The sequence below is a fragment of the Pyrgilauda ruficollis genome, unplaced genomic scaffold, assembly GCF_017590135.1.
Source record: "Pyrgilauda ruficollis isolate IOZ18807 unplaced genomic scaffold, ASM1759013v1 scaffold14, whole genome shotgun sequence".
Classification (NCBI taxonomy): Eukaryota; Metazoa; Chordata; class Aves; order Passeriformes; family Passeridae; genus Pyrgilauda; species Pyrgilauda ruficollis.
In genome coordinates this window covers 4,091,413-4,114,911 of record NW_024512543.1, presented here as the reverse complement: position 1 = coordinate 4,114,911, position 23,499 = coordinate 4,091,413, and the positions used below count along the sequence as shown (strand labels likewise).

General features: G+C 41.4%; 1 protein-coding gene across 2 annotated transcripts; it reads left to right on the top strand.

The window, feature by feature from the left end:
• Nucleotides 1–7,081: 7,081 nt before the first annotated feature.
• Nucleotides 7,082–22,745, top strand: LOC121349402 (serine/arginine-rich splicing factor 5-like). 2 transcript variants are annotated; one of them, XM_041459741.1, is made up of 8 exons: nt 7,082–7,227; nt 9,423–9,561; nt 13,021–13,091; nt 13,853–13,939; nt 15,362–15,434; nt 19,182–19,255; nt 20,173–20,283; nt 21,277–22,745. In XM_041459741.1, the coding sequence occupies exons 2-8, from the start codon at nt 9,436–9,438 to the stop codon at nt 21,566–21,568; spliced, it is 834 nt and encodes a 277-aa protein (XP_041315675.1). In that variant the 5' UTR covers nt 7,082–7,227; nt 9,423–9,435; the 3' UTR covers nt 21,569–22,745. The 2 variants fall into 2 exon arrangements, with proteins under 2 accessions (XP_041315675.1, XP_041315676.1); XM_041459742.1 differs by lacking the exon at nt 7,082–7,227 and adding an exon at nt 7,440–8,418.
• The last annotated feature ends 754 nt before the right edge of the window (nt 22,746–23,499 follow it).

Here is a 23,499-nt window from a genome sequence, read left to right as displayed (position 1 = left end):
CATTCCACAACTTTCTTAGGAAACACAGGGTTAGGGGCAACAACATTAAAATAACATTACTGCTTCATGACGTGTTTCAAGTAAGTGTTTTATACGTATAAGCACATATCTCTGTCTCTAGTCCCAAAGGCAGATTTTATTTTGAAGTAACGACTGCAGGAATGGTGGATTTGTGGGCAGATTCACCAAGAGGTCCTTGGTAACATCGTCCCCTGTTCCCCAGGGCAGAGCTGGGTCCTGAGGAAAGTATTGTACGTGGCTGGGTTTAGCATACCTACCTGAGGAAGGTATTGTACATGGTGGGTCGGGGTTCAGCACAGCTTTCTGGTTTATTCCTGATCTTCAGTAGGACACAATAAAAATTACAGCAGCACGTTGTATGTGGAGAGGGGATGCTAATGTCTGCTACCACACTTCTTTCCAGCATACACCAAGATCTACATTCTCCTGCAGGCTGGATAAGGGATATGCAAATTAATGCCATTTATCTTCATACATAGACATTGTCTTCAAAGGAGACACTCGGTGCAACTTAGCTGTAATTGTGTTGCTAATGAGGGCTGGAATTGAGCTGAAGCCTCCTGTGTTGAAACCCATGACACTGAGAAGCCTGGAGGGGTTGATATGAATTGTCAGTAATGTAGGACTTGGAGCCACAACAGTATTTAATCCTCTTGATTTTCAGCTATGTCACTAGTGTGTTGCTGCAAATGGGACTGTCCTCTTCAAAGGTGTGGTATACTGATTCCCATTGCCATGTTTTAAAGTATATAATAGTATTCATCTGTTTGAAAGCTAAAACAGCAGAGACGATGACTAGAGGCCTGAACAGATAATTTATATTGAAGTTTGCCTCTGAATATCCATTGCCCTTGCTTTGGTAACCCTCTTTCCTCTTTCACAGTAGCTGCCCTGTCCTTGGTTTGCTGCATCTAAATAAGGACATTTGTGCTGTCAAAAAAAATTATTTTTAAAAAATTATCTCTGTAGGTTGTACCTGCTCCTAGAAGATGCAATGATATTTTAATAAATATTTATTTAAACAATAAAACTGGGATGAGGAGAATGGGAATATCTGTTGGGCTATGAAATGACCACTATCTGGAGAAAAGATCCATGTTATTTTGAAAAAGGGGTAGAAAAGTGCATAGCTGCCCCTTGGGCCATCACTTTGGGCCCAGGTCTAGTGCCACTCTGAGAATGAAGCCAAATTATGTTGAATGATCCTGGCAACAAGCACTCTGCAAGTCTGTACTTGGAGATTCCAGAAGTCTTCATAAAAATCTTTTTCTGAGCTGTGGCACGTTGCAATGTGTGACCAGATTTCACACGACACACCAGCTAGGTGTAAGTATTCCTAGTTTTATGACAGAAAGCAGGTGGCTCATCCCTGCTGACACTACAGATTGGTGGCAATGTGTGGGCTCCAGCCTTGTGAAAGTTGGCACCCCAGCACTGCTTTGGTGAAACTGAGATGTCAACAGCAACAGAAGGGTCTGGCCTGTGCTGAGCCTGCCCTGTCCTTGGTTTGCTGCATCTAAATAAGGACATTTGTGCTGTCAAAAAAAATTATTTTTAAAAAATTATCTCTGTAGGTTGTATCTGCTCCTAGAAGATGCAATGATATTTTAATAAATATTTATTTAAACAATAAAACTGGGATGAGGAGAATGGGAATATCTGTTGGGCTATGAAATGACCACTGTCTGGAGAAAAGATCCATGTTATTTTGAAAAAGGGGTAGAAAAGTGCATAGCTGCCCCTTGGGCCATCACTTTGGGCCCAGGTCTAGTGCCACTCTGAGAATGAAGCCAAATTATGTTGAATGATCCTGGCAACAAGCACTCTGCAAGTCTGTACTTGGAGATTCCAGAAGTCTTCATAAAAATCTTTTTCTGAGCTGTGGCACGTTGCAATGTGTGACCAGATTTCACACGACACACCAGCTAGGTGTAAGTATTCCTAGTTTTATGACAGAAAGCAGGTGGCTCATCCCTGCTGACACTACAGATTGGTGGCAATGTGTGGGCTCCAGCCTTGTGAAAGTTGGCACCTCAGCACTGCTTTGGTGAAACTGAGATGTCAACAGCAACAGAAGGGTCTGGCCTGTGCTTCTGAGTACTTGAACACTTGAATAGGGTTAAAAATACTGGCAATAGGTGTGCCTAAAATATACTGGCATGTTTCTTCTCAGGTGGCACAGCCTCCGACAAACTGGCGAGAGCTTACATGACCTGCTGCAAAATATTCACCTTCCTCATTTGCAGCACAAGATTTACCTTGCTATTGTGTGGCCTAACAGTCTGTGGCACTTAGTATGCTGAAATGTGAAAGCAGCTTTTGGTGTTAAGCTCATGGTTTTGCAGCTAACATGCCATTCTTTAGCCAAGGCCTGGCATCAGCCTTGAAGAAATTCCTCTCTGGAAGCAGCTGTGGCAGGTCAGTGACTGACTGCCCCTTTGTCTGCCAGGAACAGAAAAAGTGCACAATCCACTTCAAGCTCACTCCTTCCATTCAGGGGTAAACCATTTCTGTCAGTCTCCCATCCTGACTATTTCAGGTGTGGAAATTGAAATACTAGTTTTTGAAGACATTAACCAAGAAAGTCCTTTCATGAGTGTTGATATCTTTGGCTGCTGAGATCTCAATGACCTGCCTGATTCAGCCTGACTGTCTGACAGTACAGGGGCAGAAAACACTTCAGTGCTCAAACAACACAGATCTTGTCTTGCCTGCCAGAACGTCAACCACATTTCCCAAAGCCTCTCAAATCTTGTGACCATTGCATGTCTTCGGTGCTGCCAGCATCTGGTTTGGAGCAGAGTGCAGGAGCAGAGCCAGGAGTCTCAGAAGACAATGAAAGGAAACTAGTCTGCAACCTTGAATGAACTTGGTTTCAAAGAAGTATTCCTATATCCATGGAGATTCCATCCAGACGAATCAGACTGACTGGTCTTATCAGGGAAATAAAGCAGTGGGTGGGGGGTTGTAATGGCTGTGAAAAGGAACAGCTTGAACTAAAATGTCTTTGTTATGAAAACAGAATGCAAATATAATTTTCATACCACAACATGAAGATTATTTGTACAACATTACTTGAAGATTATTTGTACAACATTACTCGCACTACAGATACTGAGGCAGGACAGATTAAGAAAAAACTTAATCCTGTTGAATTAATTAAACCCTTGAGGTGGCTCTGGCTACTGAAAGAGTTGCTACTGCGCAAACCCTTAAAATCTGCTGCATTAGCACTAAGCTGCTGGGAAAGTCTTAGCATAGTAAACATGGATTAGCAAAGTCTAGGGCATATCCTGATGCAAACAGGTAATCAGAACATTTGCCAGCAGACACTGAGAAAATGTGCTAAGTGCTGCAGTCAGTAGAGAAGTCAGCCATTACAAAGGATGAAGTTGGACGATTGCATCTTGTACAGGGAGGGATGCTCTAAGGCTACTTCAGATAGATTTAAATCTCAGCAATTTAAACCCACTGAAAATGACAGTATAAAAATGATCTATTCTGAGGGCTCAGAGCTACTACAGACTAGATCTCACCAATAAGATATTAAAATAGATTCTTCCCATCTTTGAATACCATGCAACAGCCAGGAAATAGGGTCTCAGTTTTGTTCTCTGCTTTGACTTCTGGGACATACATACATGAAAATATGTTGGCACAAAATGTACTACCTCCTCTCACTATCTTTTCTCAGCACGTCTCTTTACACCTGCTTTCTATTAGTCAGTAGTTCACATCCTGGTGGCCAAGCCAGCCTTCAAGCAAAATATTGAGGACCTCTAGTTATCATCCTGCCTCAGTGACCACGACCCTCAGACTGTCTGCAAAAGCACGATCTCTCACTGCTGCTGCAGCAAGCATCTACTGTTACTAGATCCAGTTACTCCCACTGTGCAGATAGACAAGGCACAGAGGGAAAAGGGCTAGATGTCGCTAGAAGGTAGAAATATGAAGCCTCTATTTACAGTTGCAATCCAAACTGGTGCTCAGGTCTGGAGGTATTGCTCAGCAGGCTTTTCCCTGTTGCACTTAAACATTCTCTGCAGACCTCTGTTTCTACTCTGGGGCATGTTTGGAGTGGGAGATTGAAACTATTGGACACCTGGTCCCATGGGACAGTCCCCTTCAGATCCCAAGGACCCCTTTTGCAAACAGCCCATATCACCAGGGGCCACAAATCTCACCTCATGTAAAAAGAGCAGTAAAAACCAGCAAGTCTGGCTGCTTCCTTTGCCAAGTTTCAAGGTGGGTTTGCCACCCATTTGCTCCATAGAAGCCTAGTTGCCTAAAATATCTTCACATTAGGAGAGTAATGCAAAGTCAACACTTCATCCCTCCTCAGGATGGATTCTTTCTGGGTGGCTGGCACCTGTTAAGTGCTGCAGTGGTTATTGTCTCCAGCCAGGGCTGACCTGCCTGTGGTGCTCAGGAAGGTTCATGGTGGAGCAATGAACTGGCCCAGCTCTGTCACCTTCCACTCTGAGTGCTGCAGTCATCCTCCAAGTAGTTAAAACCTTTTCTCAGACCATCCCCTAGATTCTTAATTGTTGTTGTGGCTTTTTTTTTTTTTTTGTATGACCCTGTGGCTTTCATTGTATAGTTCTGCCTAAAAATAAGGACTACTTTAATCTGCAGAGTTAAGAAAGCATTTTATGCCCTTATTATTAAGCACATTCAAGCATCATCATCATCATCACCATCACTTTAATGAAGACTTTCACTCCTTAATCAATAGACTATAATATTTAATCTGTGGTGCTGAGCCACAGCATCCTGCTTTCTGGGACAGAGAAAATAAATTTTTTTCTTCAGGGAAGTGAGAAAAGAGGTTAATTTACCCCAACAATAAACAGATTGTGGTTTTTAAGTATCCTGATTCCAGATAAGTGTATGTTTACATTTGCAGATGTGCAGTCAGGACAGTAATAGTTCCCAGTGGGCCATCAGATGTGCTTCTGAGAGACCAATCTTTTTGTACAAGCAAAATAATGAGGGAACTAAATGACAGCATTATTATTAAAGTTGATTTTGCACGTGATGGCTTCCAGAAACACTACCCACACACAAGAGGCAATGCTGCAGATTCTCCTACTGATGTATTTCATGCCTTCTACCACCCATGCAGAGTGTCCACAGCCAAGAAAGGGAAAGCAGGACTCCAGGCTGGCTCAGGCACTACCGGAGCAGCTGGAGCTGTGTTCCACATGCACAGCTGCATTCTTCCCTGCTGACACCATCCCAGAGGCTGAAGAGAAGCAGAATAAAACCAAAAATCTTTAATTTGGCTTCTAGCATGACTTATCTTCATTACTGCCAGTAACTCCAATCCCTATTACATCCATACCATTCCAAGACTGCCACTTAAGCAGCTTTTTTCTGCTTCTGAGCTTCTTAAAACAGCAGTTCAAGCACACAGTCACACAAAGACTCTACTGCTGCTCCTGTAATAGTCCAGCTCTGCCACCTACACAGAATTTGCACAAAAAGCACTGCCTTTTGAGTGTCCTGGACTGTCCTATCAAATAAAGCAGTAAAGCAGCCTTACAACCACACATTGTATTCAGAGTTGTAAGACATACTTGCACCAGCTATAGCTACCTCAATTTTCTATTTGAACCACAGCTAGCTGTGTTCTGTTGTCACATTTCTCCATTTTCCTACCAAGTAAGAGTTCACATCAGCTGCCTTGTGACAACGGTCAGCATCCTGGGCTGCTCCGGCTGCACTAGCCAGGGCATCACTGGAGGGTCAAGAGAGGTGATTCTGCCCCTCTGCACAGCACTGGTGAGGCCACATCTGAGTGTTATGTCCACAAAAGAGACGTGGACTTACTGAAGCAATCCAGCACATCACCACAAAGATGACTGTGAGACTGGAGCACTTCTCATATAAGGAGAGGCCAAGAGAGCTGGGATTGTTCAGCCTGGAGAAGGCCCAATGTGTATCAATACCTGAATGGGAAGGAAGAATGAAGAGGAGGGTGCCAGACTCTCCTCAGTAGCATCCACTGACAACTGAAACCCATGATGCTTCATCTGAACACAAGAAAATACTTTTTTTTTTTTTTTTTCCCCTGCTCTAAGGGTGGCCAAACACTAGGTCAGGTTGTCCAGAGAGCTTGTGGAGGCTACATCTTGAGAGATACCAAAAAGCTGGCTGGACATGGTCCTGGGTAATCTTGGGGGATTAGACCAGATGATCTCAAAGGATCACTTCCAACTTAAAAGATTCTATTTATTATGTGGATGTTTAATGTATAGGTTATTTCCCTCCTAGAGAGGGCAATAAATTTGAATGGTGCCTGAATCTAACATACAATATCATAAGTGCAACTTAGATATTTACTCCAAGTTAAAACAGGAAATCCAGACATGATGCTGTCAGACAAGGGGGGAAATAGGCAGACCAAACTGTAGTTATATTTTAAGCATTGGGACAGTGAAGACTTAACAAGCATTGACAAAACAGATAAATTTCATCTTGGTCATCATACTGTAAACTGGCATTAATTACTCTGTAAGAAGTCCATAAAGGGACTATATCTGACACTGAAGAAGCAGGAACGTGCTGTTTATTCATGGAAAAACTGCTTCTGCACAGAGGCCTGGATTTTCAGCAGGCGCCTTTCCCGGCCAAGGTTTCCCCCTGGTGTCGGCGATTAACAACACTGCGGCGTTGTCCAAAGCAGATTCGGGGGCGAAGGGAAGATGGCAGCGAGTGAGGGGCTGGCCGCGGCACACCCCTGTTGGCAGGGCCGAGCTGCCGAGCGCCACGCTCCACATGAATTATCCCTTCTCCCCTCTGCTGGTTAAGCACAGTTGGTACCCATCTGTTTCGCCATGTCTTAGACAAAAAGTCACAGGCAGTTCAGCACGAACAGGCCGCCCAGGGAAGCTGTGGATGCCCCATCCCTGGCAGTGTGCAAGGCCAGGCTGCACGGCGCTCTGAACATCCCGCTCTAGAGGGAATGTCCCTGTCCGTGGCGGGGCTGGCAGCAGGCCGCTCTCTAAGCTCCCCGCCATTGTCCCCCTCCACGCCTACATCTCCCGTCGTGCCGCGCGGCGCGCTGCGGGTGGGGCTGCGCGGGCGGCTGTGCGCAAGCGCGGCGGTCGCGCGGCGGTCGGTCGGTGGAGCAGCCGGCAGCCATTGTCGCCGCGGCCGCAGAGCGGTTCCCTCACGGCCAGCAAGACTCGCCGCTCCGCGACGGTGCGTGGCCGCCCCTCCGCCGCGGGGGGGGCCGGGGAGGGCGCGGGGAGCCACCGGCGGGGTTCTGGCGGCGGTATCATGCGGCGGGGCGAGAACGGGCCGAGGCCCGGGGGCGGCGGGCGGAGGCCGCGCTGGCGCCGCGCGGCGCTGCAGGCCCGAGCGCTCGGCGGGGCCGCGGCCGGGGGGGAGGAGGGGGGGGGACCGCCATCCATCGCTGCCGCGAGCGGGGAGGGCTGATCCCGGCGGGATGGCCGGGAGGAGCCGTCGCGGATTGGAGGCGAGCGCAGAGGTTCGAAGAGCCGAAGGGGCCGGCGCCGCTGCGTGGGCCGGCGGCGCGATGGCGGCGGGCCCGTGATGAGGGCCCGGCTGCCTTGGGCAGGCCGCAGGCCTGGCGCAGTCCCGGATCCTCATGGCTTCTCGAAGGGAGGGAGGAGCAGATGGCCGCTTGCTTCGGGTCTGTCCTTCCCGAGGGCTTTTCCGCACCTACTGAGTAGTCAGCGAGCGAACTGGATTTCATTGTGCTAGGAGCGACGTGTGAAGCTCCGCGCCGCGCAGGTGTCAATACAGATCTCGCATCCATTGTGCTCCTTGATAATGAGTAAATAACGCGCGGATGGGTTGTTCGTAAGTCTTTTCGCAGCGTATTTGGCAGTTTCAGTGGTGATCAGTTCCACCCACCCACCCCGTGTTCATTTCTTTCTGTGATTCTTCTCCCCACTTTATTTTTCTAGAACTAAAAATACCGAACAGCAGTTACGCAGTCATTTTAATCTTTCAAATCTCTGTTGTTCCCAAAATGAGCGCTGTTGCCAAAGTGGCTGTTCTTGCCGTGTTTTAAAGCATACAGTTACGTAAGGCTGTCCTTCCTCTACGAGGGCCTGCCTTTCCCTTAATACCCACGGCTGGCCTGGCCGGTGTTTGTGCGGTAAGGGTGCGCCAGGGAAACCGTGTGTTGGAAGACTGGGCACGCCGCGAGGGAGCTGAACTAGCCCCCTGAATTGGATTTCCCTGTGGGCATCGAAATGCACGGGTGAGCACAAAGGAGAGAATGGCTGCAAAGGGCAGCGTAGGCTCTTCCGAGGTTCGGGGATTGAGGCCAGCCTAAGTCAGCGCTGTCACAGTTCACCCCCTCGCCCCATAAAAAGCCCAGTACCCAGGCTTCCAAAACTCCCGCACGTCTCTGATGGCATGGTAAGTCTGAGTAAAGAAAGTGTTCAATAGAAACCTAACCGGGTGCACGTTAACAGAGAAGGTAAATGACATTAATTCAAAATACGGCATTCAAACTGACTGGAATTATTTTCACAGCTGAAGTGACCTGTTGTCTGTTTACTCCGCCTGCATTAGAGCCCGGTATTGTAGTGCAAGATCACGTCATATTTCCATTCCTTAGGGCTCGAATTCTTTGGTTTTTTCTATGACAGCAAGCTCATTGAGTGAGCCAAATAATTAATATTTTCCAGTTATGAGATCTTAAAAATTTTTAAACCACATAAATGAAAAAGTGACACCTTAAGGTAAAAGATAGAGTTTTACATAGAATATCTCAGATTATATATCCTGGATCAGTGGATGGCTTTAAAAATTTGAATGCCTCAAATAGCCTTTTTTATTTTTGCTATGGTTGAAATGGCTTTAAAAATTTGAATGCCTCAAATAGCCTTTTTTATTTTTGGTATGGTCTCATAATGCAAAATTCTTCTTCAAAACCAGATAGACTGTTAAAATAACTTATATTTATGGTTACTGGAAATCGAGATAATTTTATGACTACCATTTATCTTTGTGTGCTAATAAAATTTTATTCCAGAAATTTTTCTACGCGAAAACAAAAGTTTTTAATTTTTTTGTTGTTTGTTGTTATTTTAATGATTAGCATACAAATTTTGTTCTCTTTTTTTTTTTTTTTTCCAGCAGCTGCTAACCCAGTAAAATCTTTGAAGTTGCAGTTTCGGGATTTTAAGTTTCATGATTAAAAAGTACAAACCTTGAAGTTCTTTGTAGGTTCTGCTAGAAGTCAGCAAGACAGGATTTTGTCCCTTCTCTGGCTGTAGAGAATCAGGCTTTTAACATGTATACCTGGAGGACAGTAAAATCAAATCCTATTTAACCAAGATTTCTGAGATGTAAAAGTGATCTTAATCACGCTATTTTAAGTTTGTTAATCTGATAAACGGTGCTGTTTTCTTTTTTAGCATCACCCTTAAGATGAGTGGCTGCCGTGTCTTTGTTGGGCACTTGAGCTCACGCGCTCGTGAACGGGATGTAGAGAAGTTCTTCAAGGGATATGGTCGCATACGAGAAATCCATCTAAAAAATGGATTTGGGTTTGTGGTAAGTAACAGCTTTGTTTTCCTTGCTCTTGCTTACGGGGACTAACCTTGCTAGGATGATGTCAAGAAAAGGAAGATGTTTAAGATAACAGTTGCAGTGGGAAATTGAAAATATTAATATACATTTCAGAAGGCTTTTCATGATTTTGAGTTACAGTTTTGGCCAGTTTTGCTCAAAATCTTGGTAGTATTCCAGCTACATTAAATACAGTGTTTGATCATAGTCTTCTGTGGGTTTAAAATTTACCCCTCATTTCTGAAGACTTTATAAATATTCTGTTATGACAGTACAAAATTTTGCAGTCTTGACTGCAAGAAAAGTTTATAAGAACCTCTTAAGCGCCTCTCTCAGCCCTTGCAGTCTGCTTGGTCATATTTCTTAAATAATGGCCTGACATCAAAGCAGAGCAGTTGGCTAAGACAACAGGTGTAGTAGGTGCTGGCTGGTGGATCCAAGCAGCACAGCTTTGAGGTCTTGTGCAGCTGAAGTTCAACATATCCATCATCAGTACATGTTTATAGGGCATATATGTCTGTCAGACTATTAAATTAAATAGACAGTTCACTGTATCTCAGTTACCTACCACTGCTTTCTAGAGCTCTGTGCTCCTAAACGTCCAAATTTTGCAGCTTTACAGATTCACAGATTGACTCAGAATCCGCCTGTGTTTTAACTATTATCTCAAGAGAATTGAGAATTAGCTGTTGTGCAGCACTTAGTTCAGACTTGAAAGGCTGATACTGCCCTCACATAATGGCAGGCTTCACATGTCACCCTCTCTGCCAAGATCAATCCCTTGAGTGAAGTTATTGGAAAGGAACAAAAGGACAGGCTTTGCCTATTCGGTTTCATGTGAATATTGCTCCTTTACTCCTACACATGATGGTTTCTGGTTCCCCTGCATTATGAGCTGCTTCTTGTTGACTGCCAGCAGGTAAATACCTGTCTCTTAAAAGTCTGGAGGTAAACGGCTGATGTAGACAGGAGCCTCAGTTTATATTTAGAGTGCTCTTTCCAATTGCTGCTATTTCTTGGTCCCCTTTCCTTCAGTGTTCCTCATCTCTTCCTGAGCAGGGCTGTTGACTCATTCAGGAACAACTTCTGTTCAACTCTTGTAAGCAAGTCAGTCAGTCATCTGTCCTCTAGTTCCTAGGTGGAACCATTTTCTTTTCAAAGATCACTAATAAGCTTGAATAATTGTCTCATAAATTTATATAAATAATGTAATTGTTCTCAGAATAATTTTTTTTTCTTTGCAGCTAAACAACTTCTCCTGTACTTGTCATCCCATCATTGTAGACCCATATCAGAAATCACTTCCATTGTTTGTGTAACGGTGTTCTAGGTTTTGGAAGACTGACTGTATTCCTTTGAAGCTGCCTTTTCTTCCTGCTGAACAAACACAGTTCTCTCAACGTTTCTTTGTTATCCAACCTTCTGATGAGTTTTGGTTGCCCTCTGCTAGTCTCAGTTCAATTTTTCAATGTCTTTTATGAGCTGGAGAGACCAAAACTGGACACAGTGTTCCAGGTGTGGCCTAACGAATGCCAAGTAAGGTGTAATAATAGCACCCCTTGGTCTGCTGATTGTACTCCTACGGATGCAGCCCAGGCTAAGATGTGCTGTCATTGCAGCAAGGCCACGCTGCTGACTCATGCTTAGCTGACTCTCCACGAGGATTTCCATGTCCTTTTCAGCAGAGCTGCACTCCAGCCACTCAGCCCCCAGCACATTGTGCTGCTTAGGATTGTCTTATGCCACATGCAGCACTTCGTGTTTTATCTTTCATTGAGACTTGTGATTCTTGCTTGCTTAATCTTTCAGCCTATCAAGGTCTTTATGTGGGATGGTTTTTCATTCTGGTATATCCATTTGTCCTCCCACTTCAATGTCAGACCTAAAACTGCTGAGGCTGTGCTCGATCCCGTCATCCGTGTCATTTATAAACACATGGAATGGCATTATCCTTCATGGCACTCTACTGGCCTTCTGCTGTCAGTCCATCGTTACTTTCTGTTATTTAAGACTTGTATTTATAAAACATTACAAAACCAAGTGAACATTGTTGTAGTGTTAAAAACATGTTTTGTTGTGCTTGATTGAAATCATTGCTTAATCTTTGAAACCAACTATATTTACTTAAATTTTGTAGATTTCAGGGCATAGTGTTTTCAAACTTCAAACCGTAAAGCTAGATAGACGTGCAGATGTTCAGTTTGTTAGAAAGTAGTTGATATAATGGGACTTGTAGTTGCCAAGGATTGATACTTTCAAATGCTGGACTTAAATTATGTGTCTTAAGATAATCTTTGCATCATCATGCAAGGATGTGTGATGTTCAACTTGGTAGTGAAACAAATTTCAGTGCAGAAGGGGGAAGATTGCTTAAGCCAGTATTGCTTCTGAAAAGCAGTTTATAGTTATGCAAACACTTTCTTCAACTTGAGAAGCTTATTTTCTGTTGTTCGTTCCTTGCAAGCTGTAGTTCCACAATTTTTTTCTCTCCGTCTGCACTGTTGCTGCAAGCAGTCCCTACCCAGCTGCTTGTTCTCTCTGCTTTATTTCTTTCCTTTGTCCCCTTGCCTCTCATGGTGTTGCTGCAGTTGTCCAGCCACATATAATGAACCTACCTGAGAAGCTGATCTGGTTGAAAAATAACACTTTTTGACCCCCCACCTCCTGCACAAAGTGTGCTGTTTTTCATCTGGGTAGATTTCTTGACCTACTTTCCTGCAGAGCTGTACAAGCAGCTTTGCCAAGAACCAGTGGGCTGGATAGTGGGCAGAGGCTACTTGGGCTGACTAAAGCAGCATGTCTGCCAAAAGCCAAGTGACAGATTCCATTGCAACAGTAAATGGAATTATGCTTGTTACAGCTGATCTGGACCCACAGGTGGCCAGCGCTGAAGAAGGGCTTATGTTTCATACTCTTCTTACATGGGCATCTTTTTGCCCAGCTAATGAATTGAATTCACTCAGAAATAATTAGGAGGGCTCTTTTTTCTGGTTCACTCTTTCTTTGCCAGTTCAGTAAGAATTTATTTTATGAGAGTTTTGGCAGTGCACAACTCTCCTGCATTTGATCGGCTCATGCTATTATATTCAGTTTTCCTCTTTGTGGAAAGAGGAAAACTTCTCCCCAAATGTATTTAGATATTTCTTAGCAAACCAGGTAATTGAATTAATAGGTCCTGCAAATAAGTTATACTGAAACAATTGGGGAGGCAAAAGGAGTTCGTGGGATGGAGGGAGAAGAAATTATGAATAGGAACGTCTTGGCTTTTCAGTCATAAATGTACTAGGAACTAGCTTCCTTATTCAAAGTTCTTGATGGTACTTGCTGTATCTTGGTGATACTTGTACTTGCAGTGGAAATGTAAAATTTATAAAGAAAGCATGTTTATTAGTGTTTGCATATACTGCGAGGGAAAATACATTTTTATTCCTATTTTCTTTTTAGGAATTTGAAGACCACAGGGATGCTGATGATGCAATTTATGAACTAAATGGTAAAGAGCTGTGTGATGAAAGGTAAGTGTGATACCATAATTTCCCTTAAGAATAGAAAAAGTGCTTTGCATCTAAATGCAGTGCGTTATCTTGTGCTCTGACACCCATTTCCTGTGGTGGCCTATACCTTCCATAACTTGAAAGACATTTGTTGGTATCCAGTCTCATTTAAGGCAAAGATGAGTTTGGGACTGGAGCAAGTGTGGTTTGAGCAGGGCTGACCTTTTTCTCTACTTGCACTTAGTTCTCTTTCAAAGGTAACTCAGGATCTTCTCATTAGGAATATTAGTAAGAGTGAATTGAACTTGTTTAGTATCTATCTGTCTATTGACCAGAAAATAAGCTGATGATAGCCTGTTATCATTTGGATCGTTGCACTTCAGTTTGCAGTAAGGTGATCTATAGTCATTGAATGTTGCTGTAATTTTTATTGTGATTATGGAAGCTGTATTTTAGGTCATTAGGTTGTTGTTAGTTATTTTAGTATTCTTTTCTCCTGGGCTCTGGTTGAGCAAATTCAAGTGTTTGTCTGCATTACAGATTTGTTACAATTTTCATGAAAATCCAAGGAAGGCCAGTGAGAAAAAACATTGGTCTGGCTCTTTAAGAAATGCCAGTGGTTGTGTTATAAATCATTGCATGCAAGGGCAAGATAATTCTTGTTTGTGCACATTTGCTTTGTGAAAAGATTTAAGTCAACGTTGAGTACTTGAAGTTTGTTGTTTTAATTTTTTTTTATGTGCTTGGGTTTTTGTTTTGTTTTTTTTTGTTCCTGTCATAAGGGTCACAATTGAACATGCTCGAGCCCGAAGAGGAAGGGGAAGATTCTCACAACGGTTCAGTTACTACCAGTCGCAGAGTGGATCTAGGTAGGTGGTCTGGGCTCTCTATCCTTTTCCTCTTCCAGGAACAAAAGAACTGGAGTTTTCTTGTTGTGATTTAGGGATCCAGCTCTGTTTCCCTGTGTAGCTTCACAAAAGAACTTTTATGTTCTCAAACCTTGCAGGTTCATTACTATTACTTGCCTCCTCAGGCTGAGGAGAGTGGGGATTTACAACTGTCTTGGAGAGGTTCACAAACCTATTATGAAATGTGCCTTTGCCATGTTGTAGGCACTACGCTGGTCTTGCTTCCTGCTCTCATGTAAATGATGTGAAGGAGTATTGCTGCAGTTGGTTTGGCTGATTTTAACACTAAGTCAAGAGAAGTGCAGAGTTTCTCTATTGCAGCTTTTGTCACCAAATTAAACTTACTTGATAAGTCGGATATTGTAGAGCAATAATTCAAGGTATTTACTGTCTAACCAGGTTTTCATGTTTCCAGTTGTATGGTTATCAAAATGCTTATTTCAGCACAGCCTAGAAAAGGAGCAGTGCTAGGGCACAAGATAAACACTTCTGCACGTGTTAGTAAATACCAGTTGACTGAGTTTGCTGACCAAGCAGGAGAGTGTCTCTCCAGCCATTGGATGTGGAAACCAGGACACAGCTCATCTCTAGAATACCTCTAGAGGACACGCAGTATTTGTGGAGTTGTTCACTTTCAGTGATTAGGGCCAGTGGTGAACCTTGTGCCAACGTGCACTGAAAGTTCTGCAGATTTGCATGTATTCTGCCAGACAACTACACATTACGTCTTTTCACTTCGTATCTACCTGTGTGAAGGAAATATGTGTGGAAGAATTTACTCTGTAGAAACGTTCGTAGCTGTGGCCCATGCAGAGCAGAGTTTGGAAGAAAGATGAAGATACAAGGAACATAAACCTTCACATTAGTTGCAAAGTCAGAATTGCTGCCAGTTACCAACCAATGTGTGGAACATTAATCTGCATATGCTAGCGTGTTAATTAGATTTTTTTTACTTCAGTGGCAGTAACCTTGGTGTGTTATAATTGGTCCGAGGTCCAGGCTAAAAGTGGACTTTCAGAGTAGCAAGTTTGCTTGATTGAAGGTCGTGGGCATCTGACATGGTAGTCACGTTCATGATGTCAGATTGCCAGTGCTAGACAAGAAGAGCTTTGCAGTAATGGAAAAATGATACTCATCCTGCCAGTTTTATGACTCTGGGTCCTCTTGTTTAAATACTTGGAAGATCTGAGTGTTCTGAAAAAAATTGGGACACTCTTCCAGTGGAGTATTAAATATACTCTTGACTAAGAAGAATCAAGTCTGCAGTCCAGCAATAAGGAAATTACTTAAATCTTTCAGCAAACTGTAGAAAATGTCAGATTTCTTAAGTTTTAAATTCCTAACACTGAAGCATTTTTTTCTTTTTCCTTTGAATTCTTTCAGCCGGTATGGGCCTCCTGTTCGTACTGAACACAGGATCATTGTTGAAAACCTTTCATCCCGTATCAGCTGGCAGGTGAGTTAGCATCTTACCTCCTCTTTTTTACACCTTATTTTACTACTCCGTAAGTAGACTGCATTTCTTAATAAAGCCATCATAAATATTTAATGTGAACAAAAAATAAGAAAAAAGCTTCAGGGATTGCTAAAAATTAGCTTTCAAGCACTTACAGAAGTCTTTTGTTTCAAAGCTGTGCAAATATAATGTAACTAGATTTTGTAATTGGGAACTGATTCTTAATTCTGTTTGCCAACTGATAAAACTTTGGAAGACTCCAAATAATTTCTAAAATATTGAAACATTGCATTAATTCAGACCATGTCATTCTTTTGTATTGTTACACCTGGAGGTGCATGTCTTTGTTTTGATTGTAATTTATAGTCTTATGTTTTGCAAAATATTTTTGTGACCCAGTTAATGATGGAAAATTCTGGTAATACATCATTAATACAGGGAATTTTAAGAGAGCTACTGTGTCGAGTATGCTTATTTTAGATACTTTTTTTTTTTAAACCCAAACTTTCAGTACTTGTAATTTGAAGCTTTCTTGCCACCTTTCTTTTTTGTTTTGTTTTGGTTTTTTTTTCCACCTCTTGCTAATGTTTTGCTAATATTTAGCTAGTTTTTAACAGAATAGCCATGTAATCAGTTATTTTAGTTGTGTTCTGTGTAGTGTACAGTGTCACTTTGTAAGGACATAGCAACAGATGGTATTTACAAAAGGTGAGTGAATAGTGGAGTTTAGTCTTGTTCACTAACCTATATATTCTTTGAATAAAGAGACTTTAATCAAAGCCCTGAAAGATGCAGTAGGACATGTTGGATGTTCAAAGCCTCGGTCTTGGAGCTACTTCCCCACAGGGAGGCTTGTTGGTTTGCTTGGAGCTCTGCTGATGTGTTTCGTAAGAGTTGGGTGCAATCCATGCAGATAAACAGTTGAACTCAATTTATCTTCTGCATGACAGGTTCAGAGGGTTCATAACAGAACAGTTGTGTTAATTATTGAATAACTAAAGAGAACCAGCTGAGTTCATGTGGAGATCAACTGGATTTAATCTAAGTATCTTCTGGGTTTGCTATGCAGTTACATATATGAAGAGATTGTCACTTGGAAACAACAGTAGGGAACAGAGAAGTAAGCTATAATGGAGTGTTAAGGAAAATAAATCCTACAATGCTGTTTAGTGTTAAATGCATAACTTGAAAAAATATTAACATTTTTGTAACTTTCTTTTACTTGTGAATATTTATAATGGCTTTATGTGTACTTAACATTTTAATCTGAAGCCCACCCAAGTCAAGATTTCGTACTGGTGAATCTTTTAGTATTCTAATTAAATGTTTTAATGTCTCTTAAATATATGATAAGTTAGCATAAGAGACTTTTCGATACCTGCCTAAATAGACATCTTTTGAAGGTAACAACCATATGCAAGCTGCATTTACTTTTGAAGTTGTACTGCTTTGGTACTGACTATAGTGTTTTAACTTTTAACTATGCTATTTATAACACATTAAAATAGCTAATCCATTAACAGTAGTGCCATTATTCTTCCCTTCTAATCCCTGCTAGGAAGCACTCATTATGGAACCTTGCTTTTAAACTTGCACACAATTTAATCTGTGGTGTGTCCAGATCCCCATACTTTGAGAACATCTATCTCCCTTAAAAGTTACGGTGTTGGGATATTTAAACATAGAAAAAGCCAGAAAAATTCAGATCAGTTTCCTCAGATTGTTGACTGTGTTGTTAATAGATAATCCCATCTCTAAGTAGTAGACAAACTGTTAGAACTCTTCTTTTTTTTTTTTAGCAAACATGTATTTCTGCATGTTCAGAGCTTTTCAACCACCCTCATCAGTTTCCCAGTATCAAATTTTCAAGCAGTTGAGAAAAGTAGGTCTGTGTTACATCAAGATATATTTTCCTATGTATGGTTGTCCTACACCTTATTTCTCTCTGCTGCTAAGGACAACAGAGTTTTCTTGTGCTATTTAAGGTGACCCAGAACAGTAAACTTAAGATAAAATTTGATTGTTCCACTGGTTAGGTGATACCAGGTAACTTTAAAACATTCCCCTAATTACAGAATGTTGAGCTTTTATAACACATGCACACTACCTCTCTTTTGAGAAATAATGTTGGCATCTTAATCATGTTGACATTGTGATTACAAATGATATTTCGTGTTAATGTTTCTTAGGGTTCAGCATATTGCAGGAGCCTCAATCTTAAAGCCTAAAGTTACTGATTTGGGACATAATTGCGTAGATTAACATTTTCTAACTTCCTTTTGACTTACCAGTCCTGGTCTGGTTAAATTCTCATTGACTTGAGCAGAGCCAAAATTTTGTCCATCATCTCTAAATTGAGGTAATCTGAAGTATTGTTTTTAATGGTGTTAGTAGGGACCAATTTTCATTTGCTAGTAGCGTTTCTTTGTATTAAGACCTGTGAAACAAGGAATATATCTACTACTTTCCATATGCCAGTTTTTAACATAAAACTATTGAATCAAAATACTAGACAAAACTAAGCTTTTTTTATATTCTGTGGCAAATGTTCTAAAGTTTTTTCTTGGCTTTTTGTTTTGTAGTCTTTTGTTCCTTAAGCATATTTCTAATTCTAACCAAGTGCATTTTGAACCTCTTCTAACAACCTTGATTTGGTTAACCTTCATTTTTCTTGTGTGGAGGAAAAAGAACCAAAGATTTGGGGGTTTTCTAGTGGCTGAAATTCTAGGGTTTGGCCTGTTCTGAATTTTCCTTTTGGTTCCTATGACACTCCTGTTTTTTGGCAGTCTAGATCTTGGTTTGCCTGGGTTTGATCTCGATTGGCTAGCACAGATCATCCTCGGGTTCTTTAGCCACTTCTGGAGACTGGAGACTATGTCCAGTGCTTTCAGGGCTGGTACCTCCGTGAAGCATATTGCTATGAGCCATCACTGCCTTTCTCATGTAAGAGAGTTCCTCTTGGCCAGCTAGGTATTGGACAAGCAGCTCTTTGCTTAAGGTACCTTCTTATATCACCTGCCACTTGTGGTGTGCTGCGGTAAGTAGCGTGGGATTATAAAATACCAGATACTGTTGGGTAAAAGTGCTGCCTTAACTTAGACAAATGTTTAGCTTTTTAGTGACCTTTTGCATTATTTGTTTTGTGCTTTCTCCTATTGCTAAGCAAGTAATTTTACTTGTCCATGTTTAGCCTCTGTTAAGTTTAAGACAAAGATGTCTATTGATGTGACACTATAGTGTGACGAATACTCAAATGAAATTTAAGAAAAAAATTCCTTTGTAAAATTTTTAATTACATTGTAGTTAGACCTTTTTGCTTTTAATTTTGCTTTGAAGCTGGGGGAGGTGAGCATAAAGGTTGAATTTGTCTGCATTTATTGGAATGTCATTTAACTGGGGCGTTAGTTGCGAAAATCTGGATTTAATACTACTACACTTCTCAGTTCTGATTTCAGGGGATGTGTTGGTATTTTAAGTATTGTTTTCATAACAGCTGGTTTTGGGATGTAGGATTATCTTGAAAGCAGTGTTTTATTCACTGTAGCTGTAAAATCATGGGTCCTTTCTGTATGCAGCTGCTATTACATAAGCTGTTTCAGAAACTTTTTTCTAAATTTTTTTTTTTTTTTTATATATGTAGAAATTAAAAAGCATTAAGCTGTTTCAGCAGGGAGAGTTTTAGGGGAATATTCTGCTACCTGACTGATTTGTGTCCTGTTCAAACTAAAATTTTAACTTTTGCTGTAGGACTTGAAAGATGTCATGAGAAAGGCAGGGGAGGTCACCTATGTTGATGCACACAGAAACAACAGGAATGAAGGGTAAGTTAATTTTGTGTCTTTGTGATAGCTGAAACTATTGAAGGTGTGATTTTTCCTCTAATACAGAAGAAGTGAAATATAAATCTATGGGGTGGCTCAGATGCTGAAATTTTTCCACTTAAAGAACCAAAACAATCTAAAACACGAACTGTCAGTTAGTAGTTCAGTCTCTATTCTCTAACATGGAAACAATGTATGAAAGCAGGAAAGGAAGAGAGAGTTCCTTTCAAATGTTAAGTCCTGCTGTCTTATTTTTATATAATCATTTATGATCTGAGGCCTGAGGCTAAAACACCTCCTGTCTGTGGCTGCTTTACACTGGTTCAGCAAAGTCATGGGAAATGAACATAATCAACTTCCGTGGGGAATACCTACCTGCCCACTCTCTGTTCTCAGTCCTGCAGACTACAAAGGTCCTGCACAACAAAGCAGGAGGGAAGGAAGTGTGAGCAGAGTTTCTGTGCTGGCAAAACTGCTCTAGGGCCACTGCAAACCAGTGCAACACACCCTTTTTTCAGTTCAGATTTTAAAAATCACTAAGACCGGACTTTCTATTCACTATTAAAATTCTTTAATAGAGCAGAAGAGTCTGCAAACATGTATTGTTTCAGGGAAAGCTTTGGAATGCAGTTTAGTGGAGGACTGAAAGGTATTTCCTCAGGTGATGCAGGGTTGTGTAGCTTCCTGCATTTTCTCCATCTTCTTGCAGATGGCAGCTCTGGTATTGTTTAAGGAGGTGTGAGAGGTGTGGATAGCTAGGACTGTTGGTGTCATATTTTCTTACTAACCATGTTAAAAACTAGCTTTCAGAAGATAAAACAGAAAGCTGTGAATCAACAGATTTAAAAGGGCCAGACCTGCTTTCCTTACTTTTTTCGTTTCTCTGAAACTTTTCTTTAATTTCCTTGTGTATACAGGGTTGTGGAGTTTGCATCTTACAGTGACATGAAGAGTGCACTGGAAAAACTGGATGGCACTGAGCTGAATGGACGCAGAATTAAACTGACTGAAGACCACAGAAGGCATCGGTATGTTACCTGGCATGATAAAATTCTGCTGAGGGCATGGGTTAGGGTAGTATTGGTGCCAAAGTTTATGTAGTTTTTTTGGCCCCAAGCTAAATATCACTGCACAGGACCACTTCTTAGCAGTGTAAACAGATAAAGATAAGAACTAACTTGCTGAAACAGGGTAAATAGAACACTTTTGGATGAGAGTGAAGGTTTTTTTTAAAGACAAAATGTGGTATTATAAAGAACTTCTTAAAACATGAATTTTGATATTAAAAATATTTAACTTAAAGGAAGGCTGTTTCACAGTACTGTAAAATATTTCACAAATAGTTGTGAAAGCCAGCTTGTTAATGAAAGTAAAAAAATCAGTTAGTTTGCTTGCATTATTCCTAAGCAGTTACACTGTTCAGTCATTAAAAAAACATGTTGGCTGCAGCTCTTTCATTGTCTCTTTCCATGAAAAAAGGGATGAATTACTAGTGAAGGTGTTAAAACTCTAAGGCCTTAAAGTGTGCTGGTGATCCACACCTTTAAAGACTTTCTTAGGCTCTTGAAAGAAACTCCTGTTTGCAAGGCATTTCTAGAGAGAATAAGCACCACAGGTATAAAGTTCCATTTCTGTGTTTTTCTTGATAAATTAAATGATACTTCAAGGCAGGGTGTATGCAGACAAAGAGTTCTTCTTTGATAGAGATTCCCCTGCCTAAAAATTGGTTTCTCTCCTCCTGGCAGGAGCTGGGGAGTGGCATCTTTTATTAGACAGTTCATATTTTGCCACACTAGTAGAGTGTCAAGGTCAGCAGTTCCTGATGACCTTCACCGAAGAAGATACTGTCAGGATGGAGCATAGCAGAAATGTAGCAGCACTGTGAAATGGCTGAATGCTGTGAATAGCGCTTTCACATGTTCGGATGGGTGTGCTATGCATACAAAGTAGTTGAGAGTTTTACATTATTGTTTTAAATTTAGTAAGAGGTGAGACTACAGCTTTTAATTATGTTTTTCTAGAAGCAGATCTCGATCAAGGAGTTACTCAAGATCTCGCAGCAGGTCCAGGTCTACAGGATCCTCCAGATCGGACAGCCGGTCCCGGTCCCGGTCAAGGTCCCGGTCCAGGTCCAGGTCTCGCTCTCGATCCCGATCTCGCTCTCGATCCCGCTCTCGTTCTCGCAGTCGTACTCCTAAAAAGAGTTACTCCCACAAAAGCCACCGCTCCAGCTTGATAGCTTCTTCCCCCTCTCCCTCTTCTTCTAAAAGAAAATCTCGTTCTAGGTCGAGCTCTGCTCATAGCCGTAGTTAACCTGCTTTGAGAGATGTATTAATTAATTTGATTCAAGTTTCTTCAAGACTTGAGATGAGTTATATGTGAGATCTGGGAGGGGAAGAGTTAACATGATGAAAGGGTGACCTCCTCTTACATTGCCAAAGTGCCTGTCATCAAATAGGCCATCTCTGTGAGGAGGGGCTGGCTGTCAGCTTTCTTCTTTCAGTGAAGTCTGGAGTGGGAAGTCTTTTTTATTTTTTTCCCTGCTATTAGTAAACATTTCTATCATAGATATATTATGTACACATAATGCTGAGGTAATGGGATGAGACAATACGCTGCTTTCTCCCTCTCTTGCCCCTACTTTCCCCTCCACCTCCAAGGCCTTTGACTTCCAAAATACTATGTTAGCTTTTGTCCTTGGTATTAAGTCTGAGAACAGGAAGTATAGATTTAATTCCTTTAAGGTTCTGTGGCTACTTTTCTGTGCGAGAATGAATGGACCAGATAAAATTAGTTTAGAGTTCCCCTTTTTCCCTGTTGCTTGGCTTAACAGGCTGTTTAAGTTCCAGCTTTACATGACCTTGACAATATGCTTAATTTGCAAAAGACTTTCAGGAATACACATTGGTTAGTTGAATATTGCTCACTTGGATAATGGATTAATACAATGTTAAGCAGTAATGAAAGCTGGAATTTTCTGTTAAAATGAGACATACCATCCAGATGTCAGGTTTATTGGGAATCCATTATAATAATTTTACAGTAATTCACTAGTATGTGGTATTGTATGTATAGGCCTTATTTGACAGGTGACTTCATAAAACTGCACAGAAATGTCAATATGCATGTCCATGTTTTTGATGTTTATAAAAGTGACATAGCTTTCATACCCAAAAGTGTGATACTAAATAACATGTGTATGACTAGCAATAGTCTTGATGGAAAGGAAGGTTATTTTAGTAATGAGAGCAGCAAAAAAATTTCCCAGGAAAAGTGTAGTCAAAATCTCCGGAATGCACAGTTGTTTTGATTAATAGAAATTTCCACTGCAAATACTGTTGTTCTTACAATTTGGAATTAGATTTTTTTTTTAACTTCTGTATTGTCAAAGAAGGGAAACATTTTTGGAAGAAATATGTAAATTAATCCCAAAGTCTTACATGTATTTAAATGTACCATTCCTAATAAAATCAATCCTTTTTCTGGCTTATTTTGCAGTTTTGTTTAATTGTTGTTGCTGTTGCTCACATCAGTCTTCCTGACATGATCACAAAGAAACTTATTTGTAGGTATACCTGTACAGAAGCAAGAAAATGGAAACTAGAAGCCAGTTATGATATATAAGTGACCGGATGCTGACTAACTGGAGGACAGGATAGTATTTTACTGTTGTGGCCAGCAGTGGCTGTTTGAATAAATGGCAAAAGGATTCCTTCTGCAGTCCTTGCAAACAGGTTTGTGTGATACCTTCTGCTCTGACACTTCAACAGAGGAACCAACAACCAAATGACCATGGGTGTTGGAATCTTCCTATAGGTAAATTCATTTGTCACTTTTGAAATACTGTGCTAGAGATTCTTACATTGCCTACACAACTTGTGTACATATAAGGCGTCAGGGCTAACGCCCTTTATAAAGCCAAGTTACTGGTGACCCTGCCCATGGCAGGGGCTTGGAGCTAGATTTTTAGGGTGCCTTGCTACCCAAACTATTCTTTCATTGTTTGCATGTTTGGCATGATGTGATCTGAATATGCTAGCAGTTCTCTTGCCACAGGACATAGTCCTCCTAGGGGAAGGAAGCCTTGTCCTACAGCATGCAATTGCTTGCAGCACAAGGCACGGCCGCCTGGAAGTCAAGCACTGCAATTAGTTGCATTTCAGCGACTGGCTGCATCATCCCCCAAAAACAAGAGCCTGTTTTCTGTGATGTTTATGGCACTTCTTTATTACTAACTACGTTTT